General features: G+C 36.9%; 2 protein-coding genes across 7 annotated transcripts; one reads left to right on the top strand and one right to left on the bottom strand.

The window, feature by feature from the left end:
- Positions 1 to 1,001: 1,001 nt before the first annotated feature.
- LOC18423094 (endoplasmic reticulum chaperone BiP) lies at positions 1,002 to 8,764 on the top strand. Of its 3 annotated transcripts, none has more exons than XM_006827697.4 (8): positions 1,002 to 1,172; positions 3,138 to 3,405; positions 3,605 to 3,819; positions 3,911 to 4,153; positions 6,063 to 6,542; positions 6,991 to 7,145; positions 7,271 to 7,353; positions 7,755 to 8,764. In XM_006827697.4, exons 1-8 carry the CDS (start codon positions 1,115 to 1,117, stop codon positions 8,248 to 8,250), a joined length of 1,998 nt encoding a protein of 665 aa, XP_006827760.1. In that variant the 5' UTR covers positions 1,002 to 1,114; the 3' UTR covers positions 8,251 to 8,764. The 3 variants fall into 3 exon arrangements, with proteins under 3 accessions (XP_006827760.1, XP_088727672.1, XP_088727671.1); XM_088871546.1 differs by having other exon boundaries at positions 6,063 to 6,563; positions 6,937 to 7,145; XM_088871545.1 differs by having other exon boundaries at positions 6,063 to 6,590; positions 6,937 to 7,145.
- A 2,622-nt stretch (positions 8,765 to 11,386) lies between these two features.
- On the bottom strand, positions 11,387 to 25,837 carry ACBP1 (acyl-CoA binding protein 1). Of its 4 annotated transcripts, none has more exons than XM_088871547.1 (6): positions 25,015 to 25,837; positions 22,528 to 22,643; positions 22,232 to 22,325; positions 16,325 to 16,416; positions 13,818 to 13,915; positions 11,387 to 11,804 (listed from the first exon to the last, which is right to left on the bottom strand). In XM_088871547.1, exons 1-6 carry the CDS (start codon positions 25,548 to 25,550, stop codon positions 11,646 to 11,648), a joined length of 1,095 nt encoding a protein of 364 aa, XP_088727673.1. In that variant the 5' UTR covers positions 25,551 to 25,837; the 3' UTR covers positions 11,387 to 11,645. The 4 variants fall into 4 exon arrangements, with proteins under 4 accessions (XP_088727673.1, XP_088727674.1, XP_011625425.1 ...); XM_088871548.1 differs by having other exon boundaries at positions 22,232 to 22,319; XM_011627123.3 differs by having other exon boundaries at positions 22,232 to 22,335; positions 22,538 to 22,643.
- Positions 25,838 to 26,059: the final 222 nt, after the last annotated feature.

Below are 26,059 nucleotides of genomic sequence, written 5' to 3'. Positions count from 1 at the left end.
GTTATACACTATTTTTTAAAGCTTTAAATTTTATAAATAAATATTAAAATATATTTGAAGATTATCAAAAAAAATTTCAGTATTGAAACCACATTCCACGATACTATTTGAAGGTAGGCTCTAATTGAAAGCCTAGGCTCTATTCAAACGGCACCCTCTAAGTTTTATGTTATAGGGCAAGCATACAAAGCTTGCCCAAAGTTTTATGCTCCTGCAAGAGTATACATTTCGTCCATCAAATAAGACCTAATCTTGGAGCAATTTTCTCCATCAAATGAGACCTAATATAGGAGCAATTTTCTTACTCGAAATTTTGGGAACCCATTGTCTTCCATGCATAGACTAGTCTCAATAAAAAATATTTTCCTTGCACTCTCTCTAAAAATAATGTCTCAAATTGAATAGATACTATCCCAATTTTAAAGGTGAGATCCAAGTATAAAAAACTTGAAATTTTGAAAATAATTATAAAAAATTTAAAACTCAATTTTTTTGTTGTGAAAATAATTGAAAACTTTTGAGACATCCTATAAAATTGGAACATTATAAAGAAGATTAGCATTGCCCATGACACACACAAATCGAGTCACTTAAAAATAAATAAATTAAAAATAATTATCTAGTTATTTTTAGATGGTTACAAAATTTTAAATTAAAAAATTCTCTAGAGTAGGACTAAACATATATCATGGTCTGGCGAGAACACAGTATATGCCGCACGCGGAACTTATGCTTGTGGTGGAACCGTCAGATTTCACGATCTCATCAATGGAGGGTCGATATCGCCCCACGGAGATCTCGCCTCTGATTGGCTCATCAGTGCTGGTGTCTGAACTCTCATTGGGCCTCGCCAAAATCTGACTCCCTTCGCGACGTGGCAATATGTTATTGGTTGAAACACGACCCCGATCCACGTGTAAAAATCCCTTGGAGCTGATTTGTCCTGAAATTAGATCCCCTAAGACGCATTTTTAAGGGATTTTTTGGTTGGCCTTTTCTCTCTCTAACTCTACACTAATATTTTCTCTCTCTCTCTCTCTCTCTCTCTCAGGCCTATAAACGCCTACGCCCTTACGGGATTTTCTGGTTTTGTTTTTGTTTCTCTCTCTGATCAATGGAACTGCCATTTAGGGATCGAGGTTCTTTGATGGTCCTAGCCCTTATAGCTTCAGGTAATTTGCATTTTAATATATTTTGCTATTCTATTTTTTTTGTTTTTTCGGTTGATTATTGAGCATTTATGAACTCCAACTGATCTGGAGTAAGTTCTAGTTTTTCGTGGGATATGATTGAAATTTCTGTCGTATGGCTTGGATTTTCTGTGCCATTTTTTTCATTATGATCCATTTATTTGCACCATGTATTATTTTTTCTTCAACTGATCTGGAGTAAGTTATAGTTTTCGGTGGAATAAAATTTCTGTGGAATGGCTTGGATTTTCCATGGAGTTATCTTCATTATGATCCATTTATTTTCACCATGTATTATTTTTTCTTCTGGTTGATTATACACTGTAATTGACCTAGGATGAGTTCTGATTTTTCATGTAATAAGGTTAAATTGTCCATCGCATGGGCTTATATTTTTCACGAAATTAACATAATTTGCATTTTAATCGTATTTATTCACCATTTTTACTTTTTCTGGTTGATTGTTCAGCATTTATGAATTTTAATTGATCTGGAATGAGCTCCGATTTTCATGGGAGAAGCTTAAACTGTCCACTAAATGGACTTAGACTTCCAATAAAATGAGCTTTACTCCTGCAAATTGCTGATGAATTTTTCCTGTAAAGAGTAGTTTTTGGATCCGTAGAAATATGCTGAATTACTTCAAAATGAGGTCTGATTTTTCATGGCACTAGATTATATTTTTCCAAGGAATGCGCTTAGTTCGTCAATATTTGTCTGATTACTTTTCACTAATAAATGGGGATAAAACCCAACTTTTCCCCTCTTTCTATGAGGATCAGGAGAAAATATGCATTTTTTGGCGGGTTACAGGGTGGTGGCCAAAGTGATATTTGCAAAACTTAATTATTTTTTTCTCTGGATTTTTTGATGATCCTTGTGAAACTGAAACATAAAAAATTAATAAAACCCAGCTATGTATGTTTATTTATTTTTTGCTTGGGGTACCAAATTTGATCCATATAAGTAATATATAACAAGGGATAGAATTCGGAATGAATACATTAGAGAGAACCTATATGTGTGGCTCTAATAGGCAATAAGATGAGAGAAAGTAGACTCATATGGGCTGGCCACATGCAGTGCAGTCTCATTATGAGGTATGAGTTGGTTCAAGTGTAAGATTAAAAAAAAATAAGCGATAGGCCCAAAAGGACATGGTTGGAAGCAGTGAGAATAGATATGGGGATTTATGGTCTCACTTATGTGGGTATGGTCCTCGATAGAGTAGCACTACGGATCAGGATTCATATAGCCAATCCCAAATAGTTGGGAAAAGGCTATGATGATGACGATAAGTAACTGATATCCTGACTCCTGAATATAAGATATTATGATAGCAATTTAGATATTAACTAAATTTGACAACTTCAGCTATTAGAGGCAAAATCAGTGTGTAAAAATCCCATGAAGATGCCCCTGCAAAGTATATACAATATTACAAAGAATGCAAGGAAACCATGGAAAGAGCAATAAAAAAAGGGAAGAATCCAACAAAGGTGAGGAAAGACTACTGAAAAAATCTCCACAAATGAGGAAAAGGAAAAAGAAAAGGATGTGAAACAAAAAATGCAATGAAAATTACCCAACAAAGAGTCATGTCTATATTGCAGTTGAGAAAATTTGTAATCTCATAAACAAATCTTTTACAAAGACCTGATTTGGTATCAATTGTTGTTTATGAATTTAGCATAATGATCAAACTCTAATAGTGAATAAACTTGTAAATAAATTGGTTTTAATCAGCCCCACGTCTTTATATATTCTTTGTTGTTTTCTTCTAATTATCTCATTCCAAGGACAACCTGCAAATTTGGATTTCTTTTCTATCTTTAAATGGCTTTTTACTTTTAATTGAGCCCATTCCAAGTTGTACCATACAAATGATATTTATGTTGCGCTCTTTTAATAAAGCTGTTTGCATTCATCAAAGTTTTTCGTTTACAGGATGTCTTTTTGCTTTTGTTGTCGCAAAAGAGGAAGCTACCAAGTTGGGAACGGTCATTGGAATTGATCTTGGAACTACTTACTCATGTGTTGGTGTCTATAAGAGTGGTCATGTGGAAATCATAGCCAATGATCAAGGAAATCGGATCACCCCATCTTGGGTGGCATTTACTGACACTGAGAGATTGATTGGTGAGGCTGCAAAGAATCAGGCCGCTGTCAACGCAGAAAGAACTATCTTTGATGTCAAAAGGCTGATAGGAAGAAAGTGAGTTCAACTTTATAATAATTTCGAGTCAAATTTGTTCAGGTTTGGACCCAATTGTTGTTTTGAGGGGATTAAACCTAACTTACCTCCCAATTAAAAATAAATAAATAAGGGAAAAAAAAGGAAGTTAAGACCTCTTTCTCTGAAAGGTCCTCCCTTTAGCAACTTGTACTAGCAACTTGTACTTCTTTTGAGGCAGGTTTGAAGATAAGGAGGTACAAAGGGACATGAAGCTTGTCCCCTACAAAATTGTTAACAAGGATGGAAAGCCATACGTTCAAGTCAAGATGAAGGATGGGGATACAAAGGTGTTTAGCCCTGAGGAGATCAGTGCTATGGTACTGATCAAGATGAAAGAGACCGCTGAATCTTTCTTGGGAAAGGACATTAAGGACGCCGTTGTTACTGTACCAGGTAACTATTTTCATGATCAATGATTCTCTCTCTCTCTCTCTCAAAAGTTGTTGCACTGGTCTTAGTTTTCACTCTTTTCTTGTGTGTTCAGCCTATTTCAATGATGCTCAAAGGCAAGCAACAAAAGACGCTGGTGTGATAGCCGGGCTAAATGTAGCTCGTATAATTAATGAGCCAACTGCTGCAGCCATTGCCTATGGTATGGATAAAAAGGGTGGAGAGAAGAACATCCTTGTGTTTGACCTTGGTGGTGGCACATTCGATGTCAGTATCTTGACCATTGATAATGGTGTTTTTGAAGTTCTGGCCACAAATGGTGACACCCACCTTGGAGGTAAGGATAGATCTCTGGTCTCCAAATGCTTTTAACTTAACTGACAATTATTTTTTTCTAGTTTTACTCTTATCCATTGTTAGAAAAATCGGTCGGTTAAAACCGGAATCAGCCGGTTAGCTCGAAACCGCTAGGGTTCCGAGTCCGGTTAGGGGTGGTTTTGGGGATCTCCTAGCCTAGGGTACAACCCCATAAAATTTCAGGCCCAAAACGGTCCGGTTAGGGGTCGAACTGGCCGTGTTTTTGGTCAAACTGGCCGGTTTTGCAGCTAACGGGACCGGTTAGTGGATATAACGGGTTTTATAGATAAATAACGGTATAGTTAAAATAACGCCTGTTATTTTCAATTGAAGCCGTTATTTGATGCAGGAATTCACATATCGATTTTTTCTATTTTTTTTTTCCTGCCTTTTTTTGGTGTTTTTCAGGCTTTATGGCTGTAAAACACTATTTATTGTCTTTGGAACAAGCAAATTTGAATTAAAGATTAAAAAATCAAGAGATTTTGTGGATTGAAATGGCGAAATTTCACTCCTTTTGAAGTTTCTGCCATTTCATCAATACCATCTTCAATAGCCAATGTTGTTTGCTGAAATTCTTTTAATCCTAATAGAATCATTTACGATATACCTCTTTCAATTTGTTCAGAAAACAAAATATTGGGGGTTGATTTTGGCCCGAAAAGATGTGCTCGAAGAACCTATGATCGATCCAAAAAAACAGATTTTAGATCGATTTTTGGTCGTTTTTTAACAAATTGATTTGTGTATTTTGATCATCAAGGCTTCATTTTATATTGAATTTTCTCTTGCTCGATTTCACAAATCTGAATTTTCCACATTTTTTCAATTAAATCAAGAATACCAAATATTTTTTTATGACTTTTGGTGCATTTGAAAGGGTGATCGAAGCCTTTACCGTGCTTGTGTGTTGATTTGTTCGATTATCCAAACATTGAGAGTCGTTTCTTGCTTGAAATGTTGCTCGATTTTAGGAGTGTTTGAGAAATCGATTTTTCAAAAAAAAAGATATTTTGCTTCATAAAATGATTATTTTTTATGAATATGAGAAGTGTTTTTCTATTTTTCTTAATAAAATAATTTTTTTTAATAAAAATATGTTGTTTTGAGTAATATGACAAAACCTATGTGTGTTGGCCTCTCTACCTGTTATATCTCATCTTTTACAGATGAAATTCTGCATGGACATGTAAAAGTTGGTGGATCAATTTCTTTTCCATTGTCTCTAATTATGATTAGCAGTATTTTGAAGTGTTTTAAAACTTGAAACTGGAGTGCGTAAACATCTATGTGTGCTTATATTTTTTAGTAATAAGCATAGACTAATGTAATGTTTCTGCCTACATTTGTGGTAGGGTGTTGTAAACTTATTATCGACTTCGTTCTAGGAAACAAAAAGATTTATGTGACCTGCTTGGGATCATGTATAGGACGATAGTATTCAAATATGAATTTATATAAAAAGTTGTTTCAATTATTTCTTTTGTAAGATAAATGTATGTAATAAGATATTATACATTTAATCTAAGTTTTTCTATTTTTTTTTTTTTTTTTTAAAATCTACTTGATCGGTTAGTCCGGTTCCGGTTTTAACCGTTCCCAACCCCATATCGGGTTAACCGTTCTGGTTTGATTTTGCTAACACTGCTCTTATCTCATATCTCATCTGCTGCTTTCGTATGTCAATTTTATGCTCGTCTTCAATATTTTCTTTCTCCACTTTTTTCCATACTGGCACATCAACTTGTTTTCCTTTCCCTATAATTTCCCAATGATTTCTCAGACTCAAAGAAACCATAAAAATTTTGAAAACTCCTCAGAAAATTCCTTAGACCTAGACGTACCAGTTTATGAGCAATTAATGACTCATTATTCTTTCCCTTCTTCAGGTGAGGATTTTGATCAGCGAATAATGGAGTACTTCATCAAATTGATCAAGAAAAAGCATGGAAAGGACATTAGCAAGGACAACAGGGCTCTCGGGAAACTAAGGAGAGAATGTGAGCGAGCAAAGAGAGCGCTAAGCAACCAACACCAAGTTCGTGTAGAAATTGAATCTCTCTTTGATGGCTTGGACTTCTCAGAGCCCTTGACTAGAGCTCGATTTGAGGAGCTCAACAATGACTTGTTTAGAAAGACAATGGGACCTGTTAAGAAGGCCATGGATGATGCAGGATTAGAGAAGAACGAAATTGAGGAAATTGTTTTGGTGGGCGGTAGCACTAGAATCCCCAAAGTTCAGCAGCTGCTGAAGGATTACTTTGATGGCAAGGAGCCCAACAAAGGGGTCAACCCAGATGAAGCTGTAGCTTTTGGTGCAGCTGTTCAAGGTAGCATTTTGAGTGGAGAGGGTGGAGAAGAAACGAAAGGTAATTCATTTTGTTCTTTTTGTACTCATGGTTTTTATGTTGCTTTGAGTAAGATATATACATGGATATCAAATGCATGTTATGTGAATTTTAGGAGCAGTTTTGAAAATGACTAGCATTCCAAATGGAATGGCTTAGGAAATATATCCCTTCAAGCAATAACCAGAGCAGGTGACCATTGTTTAGAGCTGGTTGTACAGTTACAAAAAAAGTGGTTACGACCCCTTTCAGATTATGATGCATACTCCGCTTATTTAGGACATTTTACATCATGTTGGGAAGGTGTTTGAGGCTCCTACATGCCTTCCCACTTTGGAGTTTTGAACACCTTGGAAAGACAAGGCCTTAAGCCCCAAAATGCTGTTTTAAAGTGTTTCCAAAACACACTATAAAGTTTATGTTTACAGTCTGGAAATTGATGGAATCTTTGTTGGTTATATTGGTTCAGACATTCTCTTGTTGGATGTGGCCCCTCTTACTCTTGGTATTGAAACCGTCGGTGGAGTGATGACAAAGCTCATTCCGAGAAACACTGTTATCCCCACAAAGAAGTCTCAGGTGTTCACCACTTATCAGGATCAGCAAACCACTGTTTCTATCCAGGTATATCTCTCTCTTTCTCTCATCCCCACTTCAAGGTGCAACATCCTAGGGATTCATTGAGCTCTCTCATCCCCACTTCAAGGTGCAACATCCTAGAGATTCATTTAGCTGGGCTTGTGTTGTAGGTCTTTGAGGGTGAAAGGAGTCTTACAAAGGACTGCAGGGAGCTCGGCAAATTCGAACTATCAGGAATCCCTCCTGCTCCAAGGTTTGTCTTGATGTTCTTAATTTCATCCCATGGAGAGAGAGAGATAAGGGGGGGGGGGGGGGGAGGGGGGGAATGGTTGCATCACTGGTTCAGACTCCAGTGAGTCCTTTGGACCTGGCAGGTTGCCAGGTCTTTTAAAAAATCTTAGGACCTAGTTCAGGTCTCCCCTGGTCCCAAGGTTGCCTTGGTTTTACAGATTTGGCCTTGCCAGCTGACTCTAGCTTGGGCTCTGCTCAGTTCAGAGCTGTAGTCCATATTTTCATCACAAAGAGAGAGAGCGAGGGGGGAGAGGGAGAGAGATGAGGGGACAAGAGAGAGAGAGGGAGAAAGAACAGAAATGTGTGTGTGAGAGAGAGAGAGAGAGCTTTCAAATAAATATGCTACAATGTTTGTACTCTCAGGGGAGTGCCACAAATCGAGGTCACATTCGAGGTAGATGCAAATGGCATTCTAAATGTGAAGGCTGAGGACAAGGGCACTGGAAAGTCAGAGAAGATCACAATAACCAATGACAAAGGGCGCCTAACCCAAGCGGAGATCGATGAAATGATAAGAGAGGCCGAAAAATATGCAGAGGAGGACAAGAAGGTCAAGGAAAAGATCGATGCCCGAAATGCCCTTGAGACTTATGTCTACAACATGAAGAACACAATTGGGGACAAGGACAAGTTGGGGGAAAAGATTGAGGCCTCGGAGAAAGAACAGATTGAGGCTGCACTAAAGGAGGCTTTGGAGTGGATGGATGAGAACCAGAGCGCTGAGAAGGAGGATTATGATGAGAAGCTGAAGGAGGTGGAGGCAGTGTGCAATCCTGTAATCAGTAGTGTGTATCAGAGGTCAGGTGGGGCTGGTGGTTCTGGTGAGGAGGATGAGGATTCTTCACATGATGAGCTCTAGATACTCCCTCTAGGATTATTTTTCACATTATGAGCTTTAAGCGCTCTCTTCCTCTCTCTCTCTTTCTAGGATTGTTCATCTTTTGAGCTCTCATGCAATTAAGGGGTTTTGGATCTCCCCCCCCCCCCCCTCTCCTCTCTCTCTGATGCAGGTTTTGGAGCTCCCATCTCTCTCCAACGTGAGAGTGGGAAGGTTATTTTTTACTCATATGGGATGTGAAAATCTTTTTTAGTAAGAATACTTGAGGATTTTTTTGTTTTGTTTTTTTAAGATTTTTTCCTGCAATGGGATAGGGATTCTATTTTTCTTTTCTTGTTAGCTTCTTTTTGAGGATAAGATATTCCTAGTTGCTTTCTCATCATGATTTGTATTGTTCTTGGTTTTCTGGCTTTTCCAACAAGCCTTTGTACTACAATGGAAATCTGTATTTAGGGCAAATGTACTATCTTTTAAATGTAGAGCTAATCAAAGTTATATAGCTCAATATCTTCAATAAACTCTACTTGATGTCAAATCTACCTTTTTTAAAATGATGAGCTAATTCGGCCGAAGAATCTGGCATATCCAATTGATAGAGTGGAAATAGTAGATCCAAATTGAGACTCTGCAGTTGGTTTTGTGAAGAGCTCGGTACTAATCCATAGATGGGAGCAGCATTTTTCGCAGGTGTAGAGGTCTCACTCACAATCTCTACTACTATCCAAAGTTATATGGCTCAATATCTTCAGTTCTTGTTATCTATGAGTGCAAAGTTACATGTAGCGAATGCCTGTATCATTATACAAAAACTTAGCCACTCCTGCATAACTTGCTGATAATCTTCCACCAAATGTCCTTGCATGATTCCATGAAAATCATATGTTTTTCCTCTGAGCTTTTTCCTCAAATTGCAGGAATGATGTGCTGTGTGTGCGGGCAATATTTCGTGATCCCTTGTTTGGTTATTTCGTGATCCTTGATTGGGTACAGTGGATTTGCTTTCATATTGGTCCGGTGTCAAAAGTTTGGCGTGTCAAGGTTCGGTCTCTTTACCGGCACTGCAATTTTAAAACCCTGGGCAGCCTGGTCTTAAAAAACTACGGCCTGGGATAGAAAATGTGATGCTGACACAACCACGGCCAGAGCTAGACCCGATCATGCCCCGGCTCGTTGCCATCCCTATTTCGGAGCAACTGTTTGTATAGTAAGGGTTGGCATATTCTTTGCTTTTGCTTAACCTTTGTCATTGGAGCTAAGAGGGCCATTTAAGAATGCTCTACTCAATTAGTCAGCCAACCAATCAAATCAAATCAACATCAGATTATTAACAATCTTAACCAATCAAATCAAATCAACATCAGATTATTAACGATCTTTAAAAAAGATGTCCAGTGCAATTGAGGGGTTTGTCTCCAAAGAACAATTGTTTTATGCATCGGGCTAGGGCTTAATTGGTTAGCTATAGGCGTTAATACGTGCATTTTTAGTTCGATTCTTACTGCTGAACTACCTGAAATAATCCTAGAGAGAGAACACTGAAGTAGATACTTGTTCCCTTTGACCTTTCCAGAATCGTGAGGCAATTTGCAGCCAACCCATATGCCAGAATCGCCTGGTAAATGTCTCTTGGATGGGTTGTTTGTATGAAGGACAGATTTCTAAGGTCTTCTATTTTTTTTAGTGCTTGTTTGAATGTAGTTGTTATCAAAGACGGTTCACCGTTTCAATAAAATAAAACTTGATAACGAGTTATCTATTGTTTGGTTGTTTCCATCATAAAGTTATTTAAATGAACTCATAGGTGGTTTTACTTACAAATTTATCTTTGTAAAAGGCTATTTTTATTTTATTTAAAGTAATTTAATGAACATCACTTATCCTTAGTCAGAGATAGCTAAAAATACTTGAAAATCACTTAAACGATCACCAGTTAATTTTATACATAATATAAGATATGTGCCAAACATCTACAAAATAATGCCACCTAGAATATGCTAAGATTTTATTTTATTTTACACTAATCAACTATTGGTATTTCTCCAATTTTCACCTATTCTATCTCATGATTGTGCGCATTTTAATTAAATAAAATAAGTAAAAAATTAAATAGTTCATCTTTTAAGCGCATCTTTTAACCGAGTCCAATCAGACTCAACAGAGTAACTTGGACTTGCTCTAGTGGCAGCGAGTCCAGTAGGACTCGGTGGAATAATTTGGCCTTGCTCTAGTGGCAGCGAGTCCAGTCAGACTCGCTGGAATAATTTGGCCTTGCTCTAGTGGCAAGTTGGGTGCTAACTTACCAAGCACCAAAAACCTCCTGAAAACAAAAAAAAGTTCAAAAGTACAAAAAAAATTTAGAAATCAATGAGAAAAAAGTTTATATAAAGTTGCAACTTTAAAATGTATAATCACAGATGCACCTCAAAAATCTATCGAAAATGTTGTTTTAATGTTAAAAAAACCTTCTAATCGATCATCTCAACCTTGAGATGCATGGATATGAAAAAAAATAATTTGAGTATAAAAAATAGTACATCTTGCTACACATTACCATTTTCAAAATTTTCATAGATTTATAGATCTACTTGATTTTAACCATTTTTAGAATTTTAAATTTTCCAACTAGGTATGAAAATAGATTTTAAGATACTACTAAGAATTTTTTTTATAACAAAATTATATGTTATGATAAAAATTTAAGGTGCGCCTTGATTGGATTGTTTAAAGTTGCATCCTTACAAAAACCGCACCCATCACTAATATATTGGTTAGAAATATTTTTTAGATGGAAACTTTTTTGCTCCCCTTATTTTTAAAATTTTCTAAAATATTCTAGGTATATATCAAATATTCAAAGTGCATTTTCAATATATTTCTTTTAAAAAAAATTTCAGCGTTAACCACATAATGTCAACTGCTAACCAGTCAAGCCAATTCCCGTGTATTTTAAATAGATTTTTTTTTCTTCTTTAGTCTTCTAAAAAGTTCTAGTAACCCTCTTAAAAAATTTCTGACTATCGTCTACTTTTTAGAAATTTTTTACTTATTCTTTACTTTTCTACAACTTACATAGGTGCATGTAACTCGGCTCGAGTCCACTCAGACACAGCCAAGTTACTTGAGTCGGCCAAGGGTAAAAGTATCTTGGCAGAGGTGATTTCCTATGGAATTAATGCTAGACTGCATCTTAATAAGAAAGTAAGAATTGTGTACCATAAGTATGGATAAAAAAAAAAAATCAGAATATATATTTACAAATGCCAACATGAGATGGGGCAAATGGACCTTCAAAAAAGGGTAAAAGAGGGCCCCTCTTCTTGGCTTAGTGGTCAGGGCTTAAGAGCCTTATCACTGCGGTCCAAGCTTCAAATTCCAGATTACACAAAAGGAAAAGGTAAAAAGAAAGAAGCTGAAACTCAGATCCAAGTCCAAGTCCGACCCGTGCAGACGTCGCGGGGGGTATTTCCATCATTGTCTTTCACAGACCCATCAGCTCCGTGCTCTATGAGGAGCTTCGCGATCAATTCTCTATCGCACACGGCTGCATAGTGCAATGCAGTTTGGCCCTCGTTATCCTGGATTGAACTTTTCAATATCAGTTCCAATAAAGGAGAGAACTCCTTTACCAGTCAAACATGAGCCCTAGTTTCATCACCTTCCACCTCTCTCTCTCTCTCTCTTTCTCCCCCCTCTCTTTCGCTGTCTCTCTCTCTCTCTCACATAAACCAGCAACATACAAATTACCAGGTCTTAAACATAATCTCTCTCTCTCTCTCTCCACACACCCTATGCACTAGGACATACAAGACAAGCAATCGGTTTTACATCCCAGGGATCTTAATCATCTTCAGACAATGCATGTGGTCTTGAAGCAAAGATCTTCCAAAATGCATGAGCATCCCAAGTGTGTTAAAAGACACTTGGATATTGTATTATTAAACTATCCACAAAATCAACTCCATATATCGCAAGAATCGGCACAAAGAAAAGATTAACAGACAAAACCTAATGCAATGATGTGCAAGCAAGTGTGAAAGACAACGCTATTGTTGTTGGAAGAGGAAGCAGGGGCAGGAGCCTGGGATTGCCTTGTCAGTGTAACTCCCTAGCTTGGAAGCATTGTTCAAGGAGTGGCCAGGCAACTGCCCCTGATATGTACTATATGTATATGGGTGCACCAGGGAAGCACCTTTAGAAAATATATATTTATTTGAAAAAATGTGCAATTTGCCTTTTTAGAATTACCTGTAACTCTATAGCCTATTAGTCACATAGAAACATGAGATATACCGCTCTAGTATGAATAAAGCTCAGGAATTGCTAGACCCCCTATAGTGAACTGGTGATGCCCCAATTCACTACATGAACCACTCGATTTTGGACAACCGAGCTATATTGCAGTTTGGGATCATCCAGGACCTGATAGTCATCTTGTCCACTTTTTAATTACTGATGCAAACCACGACCATGAAAACCAATATCAACGGGTGCTGTGGTAGTCAAAAAGCAAAAACTCAGCAGGAAATCAAAGATACCAATTTCAAAATTCAATAAATTTTGACACACCCTTGGAATTGTGCCCCCACCTTTAGTTTTATCGCAATCCCCTTTCCAAATCGGGGTTCAAGGATTGAGATCCTTAAAAGCGGAGGCCGTGAGCTCCACTAAGGCTCTCGCCCCGAGATCGCCAAAGCAAGAATTCAAAGGGTTTGCCACCCCTCAAGCTAGCTAACCATATCTATGGAGAGAGGAATGATATCTTGGTTTCGATGGAAGAACTTAATCTCAAACCATAGTATGGCTATCTTAATAAGAACAAGTGCTCTTGTAGAATGGTTATCCTCTCTCTCTCTCTCTCTCTCTCTCTCTCTCTCTCTCTTTGTGGAAATGGTGACATTGCATTATGACATTGCTGTAAGACAAGCGATGCATTATTGGACGTGGAAAGTAGTATTGAGAAAAAATATGATGACTAATAGTCTGACTGAGGGTACGTACGGCCCTTGATATAGCGGAATGGCATAACAAAATTTATATAGCCGAACCCATAGTTCGGATAAGGCTCGGATGATGATGATGATGATAAATGATGACATGGCATTACTACTGATAAGAGAACAACCGTTCCTGTAGTATAGTTATCATAATAGGAACCACCATAAACAACAGTTTGACTCAGATCCAAAAAACACCAGTCCGACTCAGAACTCCCTGAATTGAACAGGGACCGGCAGCCACACACTTTTGAGTCACTCCCTAAATTGGGAGTTAGACCAGAGTTAGACCTATGTGTGCGTGCAAATAATGTTAAATAATTTTTTGAGGAAGATTTGAATTACCTAAACCTTGTTCCCATTTTAAACTTTTAAAATTTTGCTTACATTCTTGTTTTCTTTAGTTTGGCCGAGTTACCCGAGTGCACTCGCTGACTGCACTGATTCGACTCACACTAGTGGGTGACCGTTTGACTCACCGGTCCGAGTTCTTGAAGACTGAGAGGAACAATCTAATAGGCACATCCATGATTTGATCTTAAACCAATGGTACCAAGTAGAGAGAGCATGACAGAGAGAAAGATGCATGCATACCTTAGCATTAACATCTGCATTCTTCTTTATAAGAAGCTCCACAATATCGAGATGGCCTCGGTCCACTGCCCAATGTAATGCAGACCTCCCATCACTATCTGCAGTAATTGACAGGGGTATACGATTTCAGTTTTTGTTGATTTGGAGAGAATCACCTGCCTCTCTCTCTCTCTCTCTCTCTGTATTGTGCGTGTGCATGTGTTTGCGTGCATGCATGCGTGTAATTGTACACGTGCACATTTGTTTAAGAACCGGACTGGTTGTCCCAATGCAACTCTGATCTTCAGATAATGAGTTAACCTCAAGCAACGTGAGTAAAAAATGGGCTAACGCCAAGACAAGCAAAGGGTGGTCAAAATCCTTTATTTTATACCAGAAGATGCCATGAGATTTGTAACTAAACCGCCAAATACAAGAAAGGGAATTAAAATGGATAGAGCTACCATTTTTCCCGTTGTTCCCATTGTTCTCAGGAATAAGAAGGGGAAGAAAAAAACATGAGATCAGAAGCATGTTTCCTAGCATGAGCAGGTAGGCAATTATCAAAATAACTAAGCACTATAAGCAGATAGTTAACCACAATTAGAAGTGGTCATTACAAAAGAATACAAGTAAAAGAGCAACATTAGGCCCAGGCCTCAAGCATTATTATTCAAGAACATTTTCATGTTACGGCTTCATGAAGATGGGTACCATGTATTATATTACAAGAAACACCAAGTTTTCTATGAAGACTACCTCAAACTTCATATGTTGGAAGAAAAATATCCAGATAGTAATGCATCTATATATCCAGAGAACCGGAGCACCAAACCTTCCAAAGACTTCTTCAACTCAAATGTTCCACTTAGTATATAGTCTCGACTCTTGAATAATGGTTTTAACCCAATAAGGGTGACCGTTATGACTGGATATCCCCCTGTCATGATAGCTGCATGAAACTCAAAAGTCCATTTCAGATGTAATTAAGGTATGGCTATATTAACCAGAAAACAAACTAGTTTGTCCCATGAGGCTGAAAAAACCCAAGAGGTCCCTCGATATGAACCATCCAATAATTGGCATAAATTGAAGAGACATTGGGCATTATGGTTAGTTAGCTATTTCTCACCTAGTAAGAAACAGTGATCAAGGGTGAAATAGCCATAGGAAATACAAGGATTCATGCTAGGTTTGGGGCCTAAATGGCACAAATTTTGCATGGGTACCTTCCATAAATATCTCACAAATCTTGGGCTTTGAAGGAATTTTACCAAGTTCAAATATGCTAATTCATATCTCCAGTTCCCTGCATCAATCATGCTCAAAGGTGCTCCCTTCCGATATTGCGTGTGACAAGTCGACCTAAATCTGTGAGAATTTTTTTGGTTTCTGGGAAATGTCTTATATTAGTATTAAGTTTCTCAGGAATAAAATAAGAAAAGGAAATGCATATGAGACCATTTACTTTCGATACAAGGATATCACAATCATCATTGACCACTAGGTTTGGCACAAAGTCAAAAATAAAATTCCTCGAATGTTGTGACACACCTTCATCTATTGGATTTCACATCCAATGGCTAAAAGTGATTGTGACCTACTTGTAACAAAAAACAATGGTCTCATAGCATAGAACCCCATAAGCAAATAAAGTCGAGCCTTTATAAGCTCAATACAAAGCCGAACAAGGTCTCTATACGCTATGGTTCAAATAAGATGCTGCAACTGTGGCTTGACTAAATCATGGATGTGAACACATACTTTAAGAGTATTCTAAGGGTTTCTTCTAAGTCCCAATCACTTGCCAGTAATTGGGGAGGTATAGAAAAGAATAGACCTTAAGGTACAAAGTGTTTCACTTCATAACTCAAGATCTCTAGATTTGCTCCCCAAATCTTGGCATTTTACAGAGCAAAACAAATTCAGATGACATTCTTATCTCTCTGTCCACTCTCTCTCAACTCAGTTACCTCCAATATATATTCAATTGAGGCCTTTCGGAATTAAATTCAAGTGAACAACGTTCTTTGGGTAGAAATGTTTGTCATAGAAAACACAGTAAAAACCTCTCTGTAAATTTTCGTAAAAATCTTCCTCTGTAACTTGTCCCAATACTTTTCCTTAGTCAACAAGGATGAACTTATACTGTGAATGCAAAAATCAAGTGATAATTAGTGGGCTTTCTAGCTCTGCTCATACATTTTCTTTACTGTGCATAAGTATCAACACTCCAAATTCCAGTAACAACTCAGATGTATCCCAATGAAACCTCATGAATTAGATGCAGAGAATACTTATGGATCAGGATGCATTTGTTTCAAGTAAAGACTACATCTTAAATTGCAAACAATTTGAACAAGTTCACATGACTAGAAAATAAACCAAGTTTAGATATGCTATAACTCAAAACAACAATCATCCCTTTTTTCTTCACTGCATTGTCTCTTAATATCAAGCACTATAAAATAAAATAAAAAAGACTCCAGGGAAAGAGCATTAGTAGAAGAGATCACTAAAAATAATACCCCTTGAATTCACTAAATCCCCTTGCTCCAGGTATTTAAGCAAGTTATTCATCTCCCCTTCTCTAGCACATACATGGATTCCTTCCATCTTCCTGCAATACATAAGCAGAAATATTCATATTGGTAATAAAACTCACCATCATTTGAGTGTGTGTACACATAGCATTGATGATTACACTAAAAAGAAAAACAGTATGAGTTGCCCCATACACTCAGATCAAACGGGTCACATAGTTTCATAAAGATAATTGTATAGAAATTCCCAGTACCCCCTGTAAAGGGATCAACATGTAAACAGACCAATTTTCTGAAACAACATGTGTACATAGCCTAATGTACAAACAAAACAGGACAATCTAAAAATACCAAAGCAGGAAACATTACTCAAGTAAGCAGCAAACTAAAGATGGAACAATCACATTACATTTTGCTAAATGATGTAGAAAAGAACCAGTTATTAACTCAAATTTCTTTCAAATGAAAGATTGAGGCAGCGAGAGCCATTGGGAACACTACAAACTGAACATGGCTAAAAAGGTCATAAGTGAAATGCAATTTGTTCTGTAGATAATCAGTCTGAAACTTATTAGATGACCAATGAGATCATAACCTAAGAATAGGAGGATGACCATGCCTACTCAGTCTCTTCGCCAAGACTAGAAAGTAATCCCCTGATAGCATATTAATAAATTTTCCATTTATGGAGTCCATAAATTAGGATTTGGCTTTGGCGGTGCCCTACCCATACGTTAGTGAAGAAAGGTGTGAGTTACAACGGTTGGATAAAACATATTGAGATGTTACAGTACAAGAGCCTAACATTGTAATCTTCTGAATTTACTGCATATGCTTCCATCGATCCTTTCATCAGCTGCCCTCTTATAAACATCTGGGGATATTCAAAATGACAATAGTCCACCTGATTGATTAGCTATGGTATCCACCATACTACACTGCATCCGATGAGTCCAATCAATGCCCTTAAGCACAAATAGCTCTAGTTCAAGTATCGATTGATTCACCAGCCACTCTACGTTTCTCTCTTGAAACAGCCCATGATAACTTCAGAGACACATACATCACCTATTGAAACATCCAAGTGTTTGAGAAGCTCTGATTTTGACCCTAAAAGCTGTTTACTTCAGCCATGCAATTGGTAACCACACAGAAAGGATATGTGGACTAAGACAAAGAGAACATACAACTAAGAGGGTGCTCTGGTTACTGTCAGCCTATAGACCCTACCTCTTTGCCTACCCCAGTGCCACAATCATCAAAAATTTGTCATCAATTTAGTGATTATGCTTTATTCTAGTTCTTTAGCCTCTAGTGATAAACTTTATTATGATATGTATCCACCTCTGGGATATTTTTAGATACAAAAAAAAAAGGCTCCTCTGGGATATTTTTAGACAAAAAAAAAAAAAGGCTCCTTGACAACAACAAAAAAGTTAGAAACACTTAGACAATCAATAGTTGAAAACTTCATGACTAATTTATTCAATTCACTTATATATATATATGCCTCCCCACCTGATCAATCTTCAAGCTTTTTTTTTAAATATAGTGAATGCAGAGTGACTTAGCATGTGTCTCGGTTCTGCGGATGTACATATTCACACAACCAAGCATGTACTGATACAGCATCCGAAAGTAATGCTATCATACACCACATATAATTATTTGATTTATTTAGCATCTTAAGGATTTTATTTTTTAGTGATGGTAGGAAGTCTTGAATTTCAAGTGGTCCCACTAATTCACCCAAAATTCAAGTAGGCCCTTAGAAATAACCACTGCCATAATTTGTGGAAGATCTGATGTAAGACCAACGGGGTAAAGGCTCCTACAAGAGCATAATACGAATGGAGAGCTTAGAAATGTGGGTTAAGATTAGGGAATTTAAGGTTCTTATGAACAGAGTGATTAGGGTTCTGGTTTGATGTGGGTTTGGGGTTTCACTATGATGGAAATGACTTCAGCTTTTAGGATTTGATGAGGGCTTGTATTACTAACACAAGAGGATGATTTGAAGCTTGAGAAGGTTAAAGGAATTAGGGTTACCATAAATGGCTCGATAGTTTTCAGACAACATTTCAGATACGCTTCAGGGTTTCTAATAGGATTAAAACTTGCTGGAGTTCATCAGTGAGCAAGCTACAAGGATGAAAGGAGCATCTAGGGTTGGTTTTAGGATAGAAAAGACTAGCGATGTAAAGCATATGGGCAGGGTTTGTAGGGGCCTGGTTTTCCTAGGGTTTTAAAAAGTTCTTAAGATGTTAGAGGTACAAAAGACGTTTTCTTAGGGTTGGTGGGGTGGCAGGTAAAGGAAGAACATATGAGAGAAAGGATAGATTAAAAGAAAAAGACCCTGACTTGTATAACGAATCAAGACCTTACGCAAATCTAGAGAAGAAAAATTTTGTTGGCATCAACACTATCTCAAAGCTAGGAATCATGGAGTCAACGCCATGGAAGGAGGCACCAAAACTCGGTAAGGAATCAACACCATCAAGCATGAGCAAACTTCATTCCAACTCAATTTGAAGTTTAATGGCTAATGGCCTACTATAGCTACTTAAGTTGTTAGAGCCTCTTATCTTGCATAACTTGGAAGTTAAGAAACCCCCAAATCTCTCCATCTATCTCTTTCAAGATTAAGGAGCTCGATCATTTACAATTTTAGAAACTAGCCTTATTAGAAAGATTAAAAAATAGGGTGCGGTTTATATAGAGCCTAGGCTCTAAACAATCAAATTCGAGTCTACCTTCAAATAGTGTCGAGAAATGTGGTTTCAATACTGAAAATCGTTTTGATAGCCTTAGAATATATTTTCGTCTTTATTTATAAAGTTTAAAGCTTAAAAAATAGTGTAAATCGAGAGATCTATGAAAACTTGAAAATCTTGAAAATTGACGGTCCAAAAATGCGTTAAGAAATACACTATTTCAAAAACGTGAAATCCATTTTTTGCTCATGCCCCTGCATCTTGATGTCGAGATGATCAATTTGAGGATGTTTGGGCATCAAAACAACCTCTCCTAGTGAAATTTTTGAGGTAGGCTCGAATTTGATTGTTTAGAGCGTCGGCTCTATATAAACTTTTCCCTAAAAAATAACATCTTCTAGAGCACTTCTAACAAAATAGAAAGCCAACTTCCACAACTAATTTTGAAAAAAAAAAAAAACATTTTAAAAAATAAAAAGGACTATATAGGATACTATCTTTTTCTCAAAGGTTTCATAACGATGCAATCATCTAATGAACGACATTAACCCTTTTTTTGAAGTGGTTAACTTTATTCAATATAATTGTACATCTTGCGGTTTACAATGACTTTTCATATAAACTTTCTTTGAAGGACGTAATTTTTGACCAGGATGTCTGTTAAAGTGATTTGTAGCTCTAGCTCAAATAAAAATCCCTTAGAAATACTCTCATATTTATTGGTTCTTCATAATTCCGAATTTTCGAGCTCCAAATAATGGCTGAAAGCTTGTTGAGAAATTTAGTTAATAATTTTAGGATTAATTGCGTTTTAATTTAATTAAAGCATGATTTTTTTTTTTAAGTAAAATTCTCCTTTCTAGATTTGTAGTTACAGTTAGCTTTCTTCTTCTTTTTTGATAACCGTTAACATCGTATTTTTATAGAAGTTTACAAAAGGTATGATTGAAAGCACACCCTCCCTAGGTGGGTAACAGTAAAAATACATTAGTCTTCCATTACCAGTATAGGCTTATAAGAAGCGCCCATGTTACAAGATTTACAATGAGATTTACAAAAAATCTGAGCTGTGGCTTGCTCGATGAGATTTACATGTCAGCTTTCTATTTTGTTAGAAGTGTTCTAGAAAATTTTAAAGTTTTAGTCAAATAATCTTCAAAGAGATAAATCTGGAAAGGATTTAGCGGTTGCTTAACTTCCAAGTTAAGCAATGAAGAGGCTCTAACCTATGAATAGATGTAGATCATAGGCCATTTACTATGAAATTGAGTTGGGAATAAAGTTTGCTTTTGCTTGATGGCGTTAATTCCATATTGAGGTGTTGATGCCTTCTTCCAAGGTTGTTGACTCCATAATTCCTAGTTCTGGATTAATGATGTTGCGAAGTTAATTATAGGTCTCCTAATTTGCATAAGGTGTTGATTCGTTATAGAAGTTTAATTTCCTTTTCTTACCTTTTTTTCCCCATCCATCCTTTATCTTGTCTTCTCCTTTATCATATTGTCAAACCAAAGCCCTGAGAAACCCCAACTTCATCATCTCAAAAGCTCATTAAAACCCTAGAAACATGCCCCAACAAACCCTACTCATGTACCTTATATCCCTAGAAATTTCTATCCTAAAACTAACCCTAGATGCCATCCTTCCGTTCTTGTATCTTGTTTAACTAATAAATTTCAACAAGCTTTAACCCCATTACAAACCTTAACAAATATCCTAGGCGTTGTCCAAAAACCACCAAACAATTTCCCAAAACCCTAACTCCTCCCCTACCTTCCTCAAGCTTCAAACCATACTCCCGTGCATATGTTAAGAGCTCTTATCAAATCCTAGAAATTAGACTTAACCCCATCATGGTCAACCCTGAAACCCAAAACAAACCAAAACCCTAACCTAGTTTTACATAATAGCTCAATTTTCCCAAATCTTGACCTTCTTTCTTAGTTCTCCACTCATGTTGGCATCAATGCCCCATTGGTCCTACATCATTTTTGGTATGAGATAAAAATTCCAGTAAAATAGGAGAATGATGAGAGATGGATTCTAGGTTTGAATTTGGGTTGAATTCCATCAATTTTGCTTGACCTGATAATTTCCAACAAGATAAGAGGATGATGAGATGATTTTCAGTGTTTAATAACAGCAAATCTAGGGTTTAGACTTAACCTCTAGGGCTAAGGAGAGTAGGTGTTAGCCTCACCACCATGGTTGACCTTGTTATCCAACAACCACAACCGTCCCAATATGATATGGCTAACGATCATCAAAAGGACATAGGACAAACCTGATCTGAGTATGAATTGCTCATCCAGACTGCTTAAAGACATCAAGTGGTAATGAAAGAGGTTGTGGCATTATCCCACACAACCTTATATGTGTAGTTACCTCTTGATCTTTGAAAATAATTTGTCAATCAGGTCTTGGGAGGCAATGTTGATGGTGCTTCGTTATCATTGATAAGGTTCCCTATCTTCTATTCGCACTTGACTTCCGTTCAAAAGAAACTAGTTCTTCTCAAATTCTCCAAGTCATCTTTCTAAAGAGAGAGCACGGTTTGACTTCACCTGTCATAGGATCAAAGATTTCTCCTTCAGTGGTTCCTTCATCCTATAGGTGATTATCCTTGTCTATGAATGCATCATTCACTAAGTTTGAAGCCTTAACTGAACAATGGAAGGTGACATGACCCAATCCTCTGCACTTGAAGCTCTTAATGGGGTTGCTGCCCTTTTTAGAGTGGTCACTTACGATGCCTCTTCCTTTAGTGAGCCCAAAATGTCCGTAATTACAGAAAACCTAGAGGATTATAAGTTGTTGGTTTCAAAATGATTTTCAATTTAAGCTTTGGATCACCTTAAGGGACATCAAGGTGAAGATTTATGTCCTACAAAAACATAAGGTATCAAGTACATAAACAATAAATAATTTCTTGTGCTCCATAGATCTTCAGCAGAAATAGACAAAATCTGCAAGAAGAGCTTTGAATAATTGCTGCATTTGAAATAGTGAAAAATCAATAGTCATTTGCATGTGTAAGTACATTTATTCATGACGTGCGAGCATGTTTTTCTAGTAAAAAGTTCATTACTTTAAAATACCACATTTGTTATGTATTTTGGCAATATAAGCACTCAAATATATATCAATCTAATATGACAACAATCATGAAGAACCTTACAATTCACTGTCAGAGTCTTCATCATGAGCAAAAGTACTAAAGACAGGTCCCATTGTCCCCCCCTTAGCAGTGGCACTGGAGCCATCATCTCCTTCTTTGTTCCTCTGAGAGACAACAGATTGGACGATAAACACTATGGAAATAATCATAAAAATTATGTAACTTAAGAATGGTTCATATTGGAATTAAAGCTTAAGAGGCCAAAATATAAATAAAATAGATAAGAACAAAGAAATACCTAAAAAGCAAACAAAATATACAAAAATAAGTGAGAAGAAATGCAAAGCTTGAAAAACTGGAACTCACAGAAGTACCACCGGAGGCCCATGTAGGATAGAGCTGACTCACAATCATGATATACCTCTGCATCGCTTCTTCTGGAGGCATAGTACCCAATCTCTGCCATGCATTCCTTGCACATGTCACCAAAAATCAACTTTCTATCACTTGATCTTGAAATAAAACTAAGTGTTGAGGCAACAATGGAGCACCAGAAACAAATGAAAAAAGAGGACTTAAAGGAGTACTCGTGGGATATAAAACTCCCCCTTCCTACTTCACAAGGCAAGGAATGTACGTAAAAGCTTGTATATCAAACCAAAAGAATATGGCCCTCCACAAAATGTCTCCAATAATCATACATGCACTTTTTCTTAATAAACAAAAGAAGTCCATGTTAAGCAATATCATAAGGAAAAGTATGTTGCATACCAAATGCATAAATTGTATGATGTTTATTATCTCATAAAAGGTGAGGCATCCATCACCCATTTTTTAAGATATATATCACCAGGTAATGCCCATCACTAGAACTACAGTTCGACTACCATAACCATAGAGAATGGCCATGGATGCCCCGCCAGTGTATCAATATATCATACTCAGAATGTGTATATTTATTGTAACAAAAATGCAGTGATATAAATAAACAAGTACATCAGCATACAGACATATTTGGCACAAAGCTAAAATGACAAAAAACAATATCAAATAAAATCAGGTCATGAAGAAAATTTAAACATGAGCAACACAAACAAATTTACAGTAATGGAGGTACAGCAAATATGCTAAAAGTCTTAACATTCATTACCCTTGCTCCTCATAAGGACAAAATGTTCTTCTGTCCATTGTTCCAAAACTCAGCCGACTAACTTGGCCTCAGAACCATGTTGAGGTGAGTTCAGTGACATACTCAATTTTACTAAAAGGTCTTCAAGTACTAAATATGTTTTTATTAAATCACTAATTCATCATCGTCATCATCACCATGCGAGCCTCATCTATTTGGGGTGGGCTACACAAGTCCTGTTCCGCTCTATCAAGGACCATATCCTCAATCAGACAATAAGTCACCATATCTTTTCCATTACTTCCAATTATGTCCTTCGGGGCTCGCCTTTTTGGTGCCTTCCACTTGAAAACCTTATCACCCCTCCTAACCGGTGTTGTTCTACATTGACATTGAACATGACTAAACTACCGAAGTCTATTTTCCCTCATTTTATCGCCTATTGGAGCTACTCTTAAGTTCCCTTGAATTTATTCATTCCGAATTATATCCTTCATTGTCTTGCCAGTCATCTATCTCAACATCCTCATCTCAGCTACACTTATTATATGGATATGTTTTCTTAACCGCCCAACATTCGGTCCCGTAAAGCATGATTGATCCTACAAACTTCCTATATAACTTCCCTTTCAGTTTCATTGGTATAACAAAATCACTAATAAATGATGCATGAATATTTTTCTATATAATTTTTATGTTTTTAAAGGTAATTTGTTAATTTTTCTTATTATATGCTCTATTTTTCTATTTTTCTGGATTTTTCTCAGTTGTTTCACACTATAAATCAATTTTTCGATATTCCATCTTGTATGTACTCTTTTTTAGGCCTTTAACATTTTCACAATTTCTTTTTTCTGTATTTTTTTATTTTTAACAAAAAATTTGTAATTATTTTGCAATTTTGAGCCGTCTTTGGGGTAGAGTCCCTAGCCCAAGTCGGGTAATTGAACAATGCTTCAGCCCCAACAACAAAGATAACCAATAACTCAATTTCTGTAACACATAATTCACAGCCATGTTAAATTTTCCTCAACTAAGTTGCTTTACTTCAAATCAAACCACACACGCCAACATTTCAATGGGAATATGAAGTGCAGTACAACACCATCATCATCACCACATTGTATAACCTGAAAAGCTTACAATAACTTTTTTCTTTTTGAGAAAGAAAAAAAAACTTCCTACAATTTTGAAGAAAAAAAAAATTGGAATATCTTACCCGAAGAGCCTAAAAATATCAAGTGTCAGGCTCAAAGTACAGAAAAAGACAATAGTATTCTCGAATTGATGGAAGTTATAGATATCTTTCAACAAGAGATTTTGATATAGGCTTAACAGTCCATAACAAACACCTGACTTCTAATCTGCAAGCACTTTTCAAACTATTCCATTCATATCAAGTAAATGTCTCACAAAGATAATCGTGGCATAATTTTAGTGCAAAGAAACCACTGCAGATGCGGATTAGTCTAGGGACAGTATACTGTTAAGATTAAAAAGACGGGACGGATTTCTACTACCACAAATAGAAAAAGAAGGCATGGATTTCTCCTTATTCCGAGACCAAAACCAGCATCAAAACATAACTAAAAACTCCTAGGAATTGGATGAGTAAAACCAGAGATTAACAAAACATTTAGCCATGGATTCCCCATTTCTCAGAGAACCAAAAAAAATCCCGGATGAATAGTTGAGATAAACCAGAGATAAATACCATTTAGCACGAGCAGAAATCTTAAGCGCTGAGGGCTGAGGTATATTGCATGGCCCTTCAGTAGCGATCTTATAGAGCCCATAAAGCTCCAACTGTGTTTCATTTGATACCTTCTGTGAAGAACGATCAGTAGCCATGGTTGCTACAAAAGAAGTAGCAGCACTGAAAGATTCATCGAGCTCTGTACTCTCAACCCCTTCCCAATCATCATCATCGTCATCTAAGAAGCTCTCTCCATGCAACTTCGAATGCTCTGCAACTTCTGATAAGGCCCTAGGAACTTCAGAAACCCCGGATTCTTGCAAAACCCTAGAATTCTCAGCTTCTATTGAATCTGAAGACGAATTCTTTAAAGGCTCTTCTACTTCAAAACTGCCTGTGCTCAAGGGTTCGGGTAAATCTGGTTCTGCAACTTCTCTGGAAACCCTAAGGTTCTCTTCCCTGAAGGATATGACAATGGAGATGAGTTTAGCTAAGAGGAATGCGAAGATCAGGCTTATGAACACGGTTTGCCCCAGTTCTTGCCAGTCTCCCATGGCTGTAAAAAGGTCAAGAGAGAGAGAGGCTGCGAGTTGCAGGCGATGGGGCTTTAGAGAGAGAAAATGCAATGGAAACAATGCGTTGCGCTTAAATATACATATATGAAAGGATAAACCGCCAAAACGAGAGAAAAAAGGTTAGAGAGAGAAGATGAAGATAGGGAGAGAGAGAGAAAAAAATGGAGAGAGAGAGAGAAAAAAATGGAGAGAGAGAGAGAGGGATAAACAGCCAGCTACTTGCACTGCGAAAAACAAATTTGAGGGTACAATTTCAGACAGTCAGCGAGAGGGAAAGCGGAAGTACAATTTAGTACTTATACTCATCAGAGAGAAATGGCGTATAAAACTTAAAGAGAGAAAATCATGAAACGGCAAATTGCACACAAATTTTGGAGAGAAAAATTGGCCAATTGCGTATAAAATTTAGAGAGAAAAAACTCAGGAAATTGGCCAATTGCATATAAAATTTAGAGAGAAAATTCATGAAACGGGAAATGGCACTTCAA

This window comes from Amborella trichopoda, chromosome 7 (assembly GCF_054954075.1).
Source record: "Amborella trichopoda isolate Santa Cruz 75 chromosome 7, AtrichopodaSantaCruz75HAP2 v2.0, whole genome shotgun sequence".
NCBI lineage: Eukaryota > Viridiplantae > Streptophyta > Magnoliopsida > Amborellales > Amborellaceae > Amborella > Amborella trichopoda.
The sequence above is the reverse complement of the archived record's forward strand: the minus strand, read 5'-3'. Positions and strand labels throughout refer to the sequence as shown.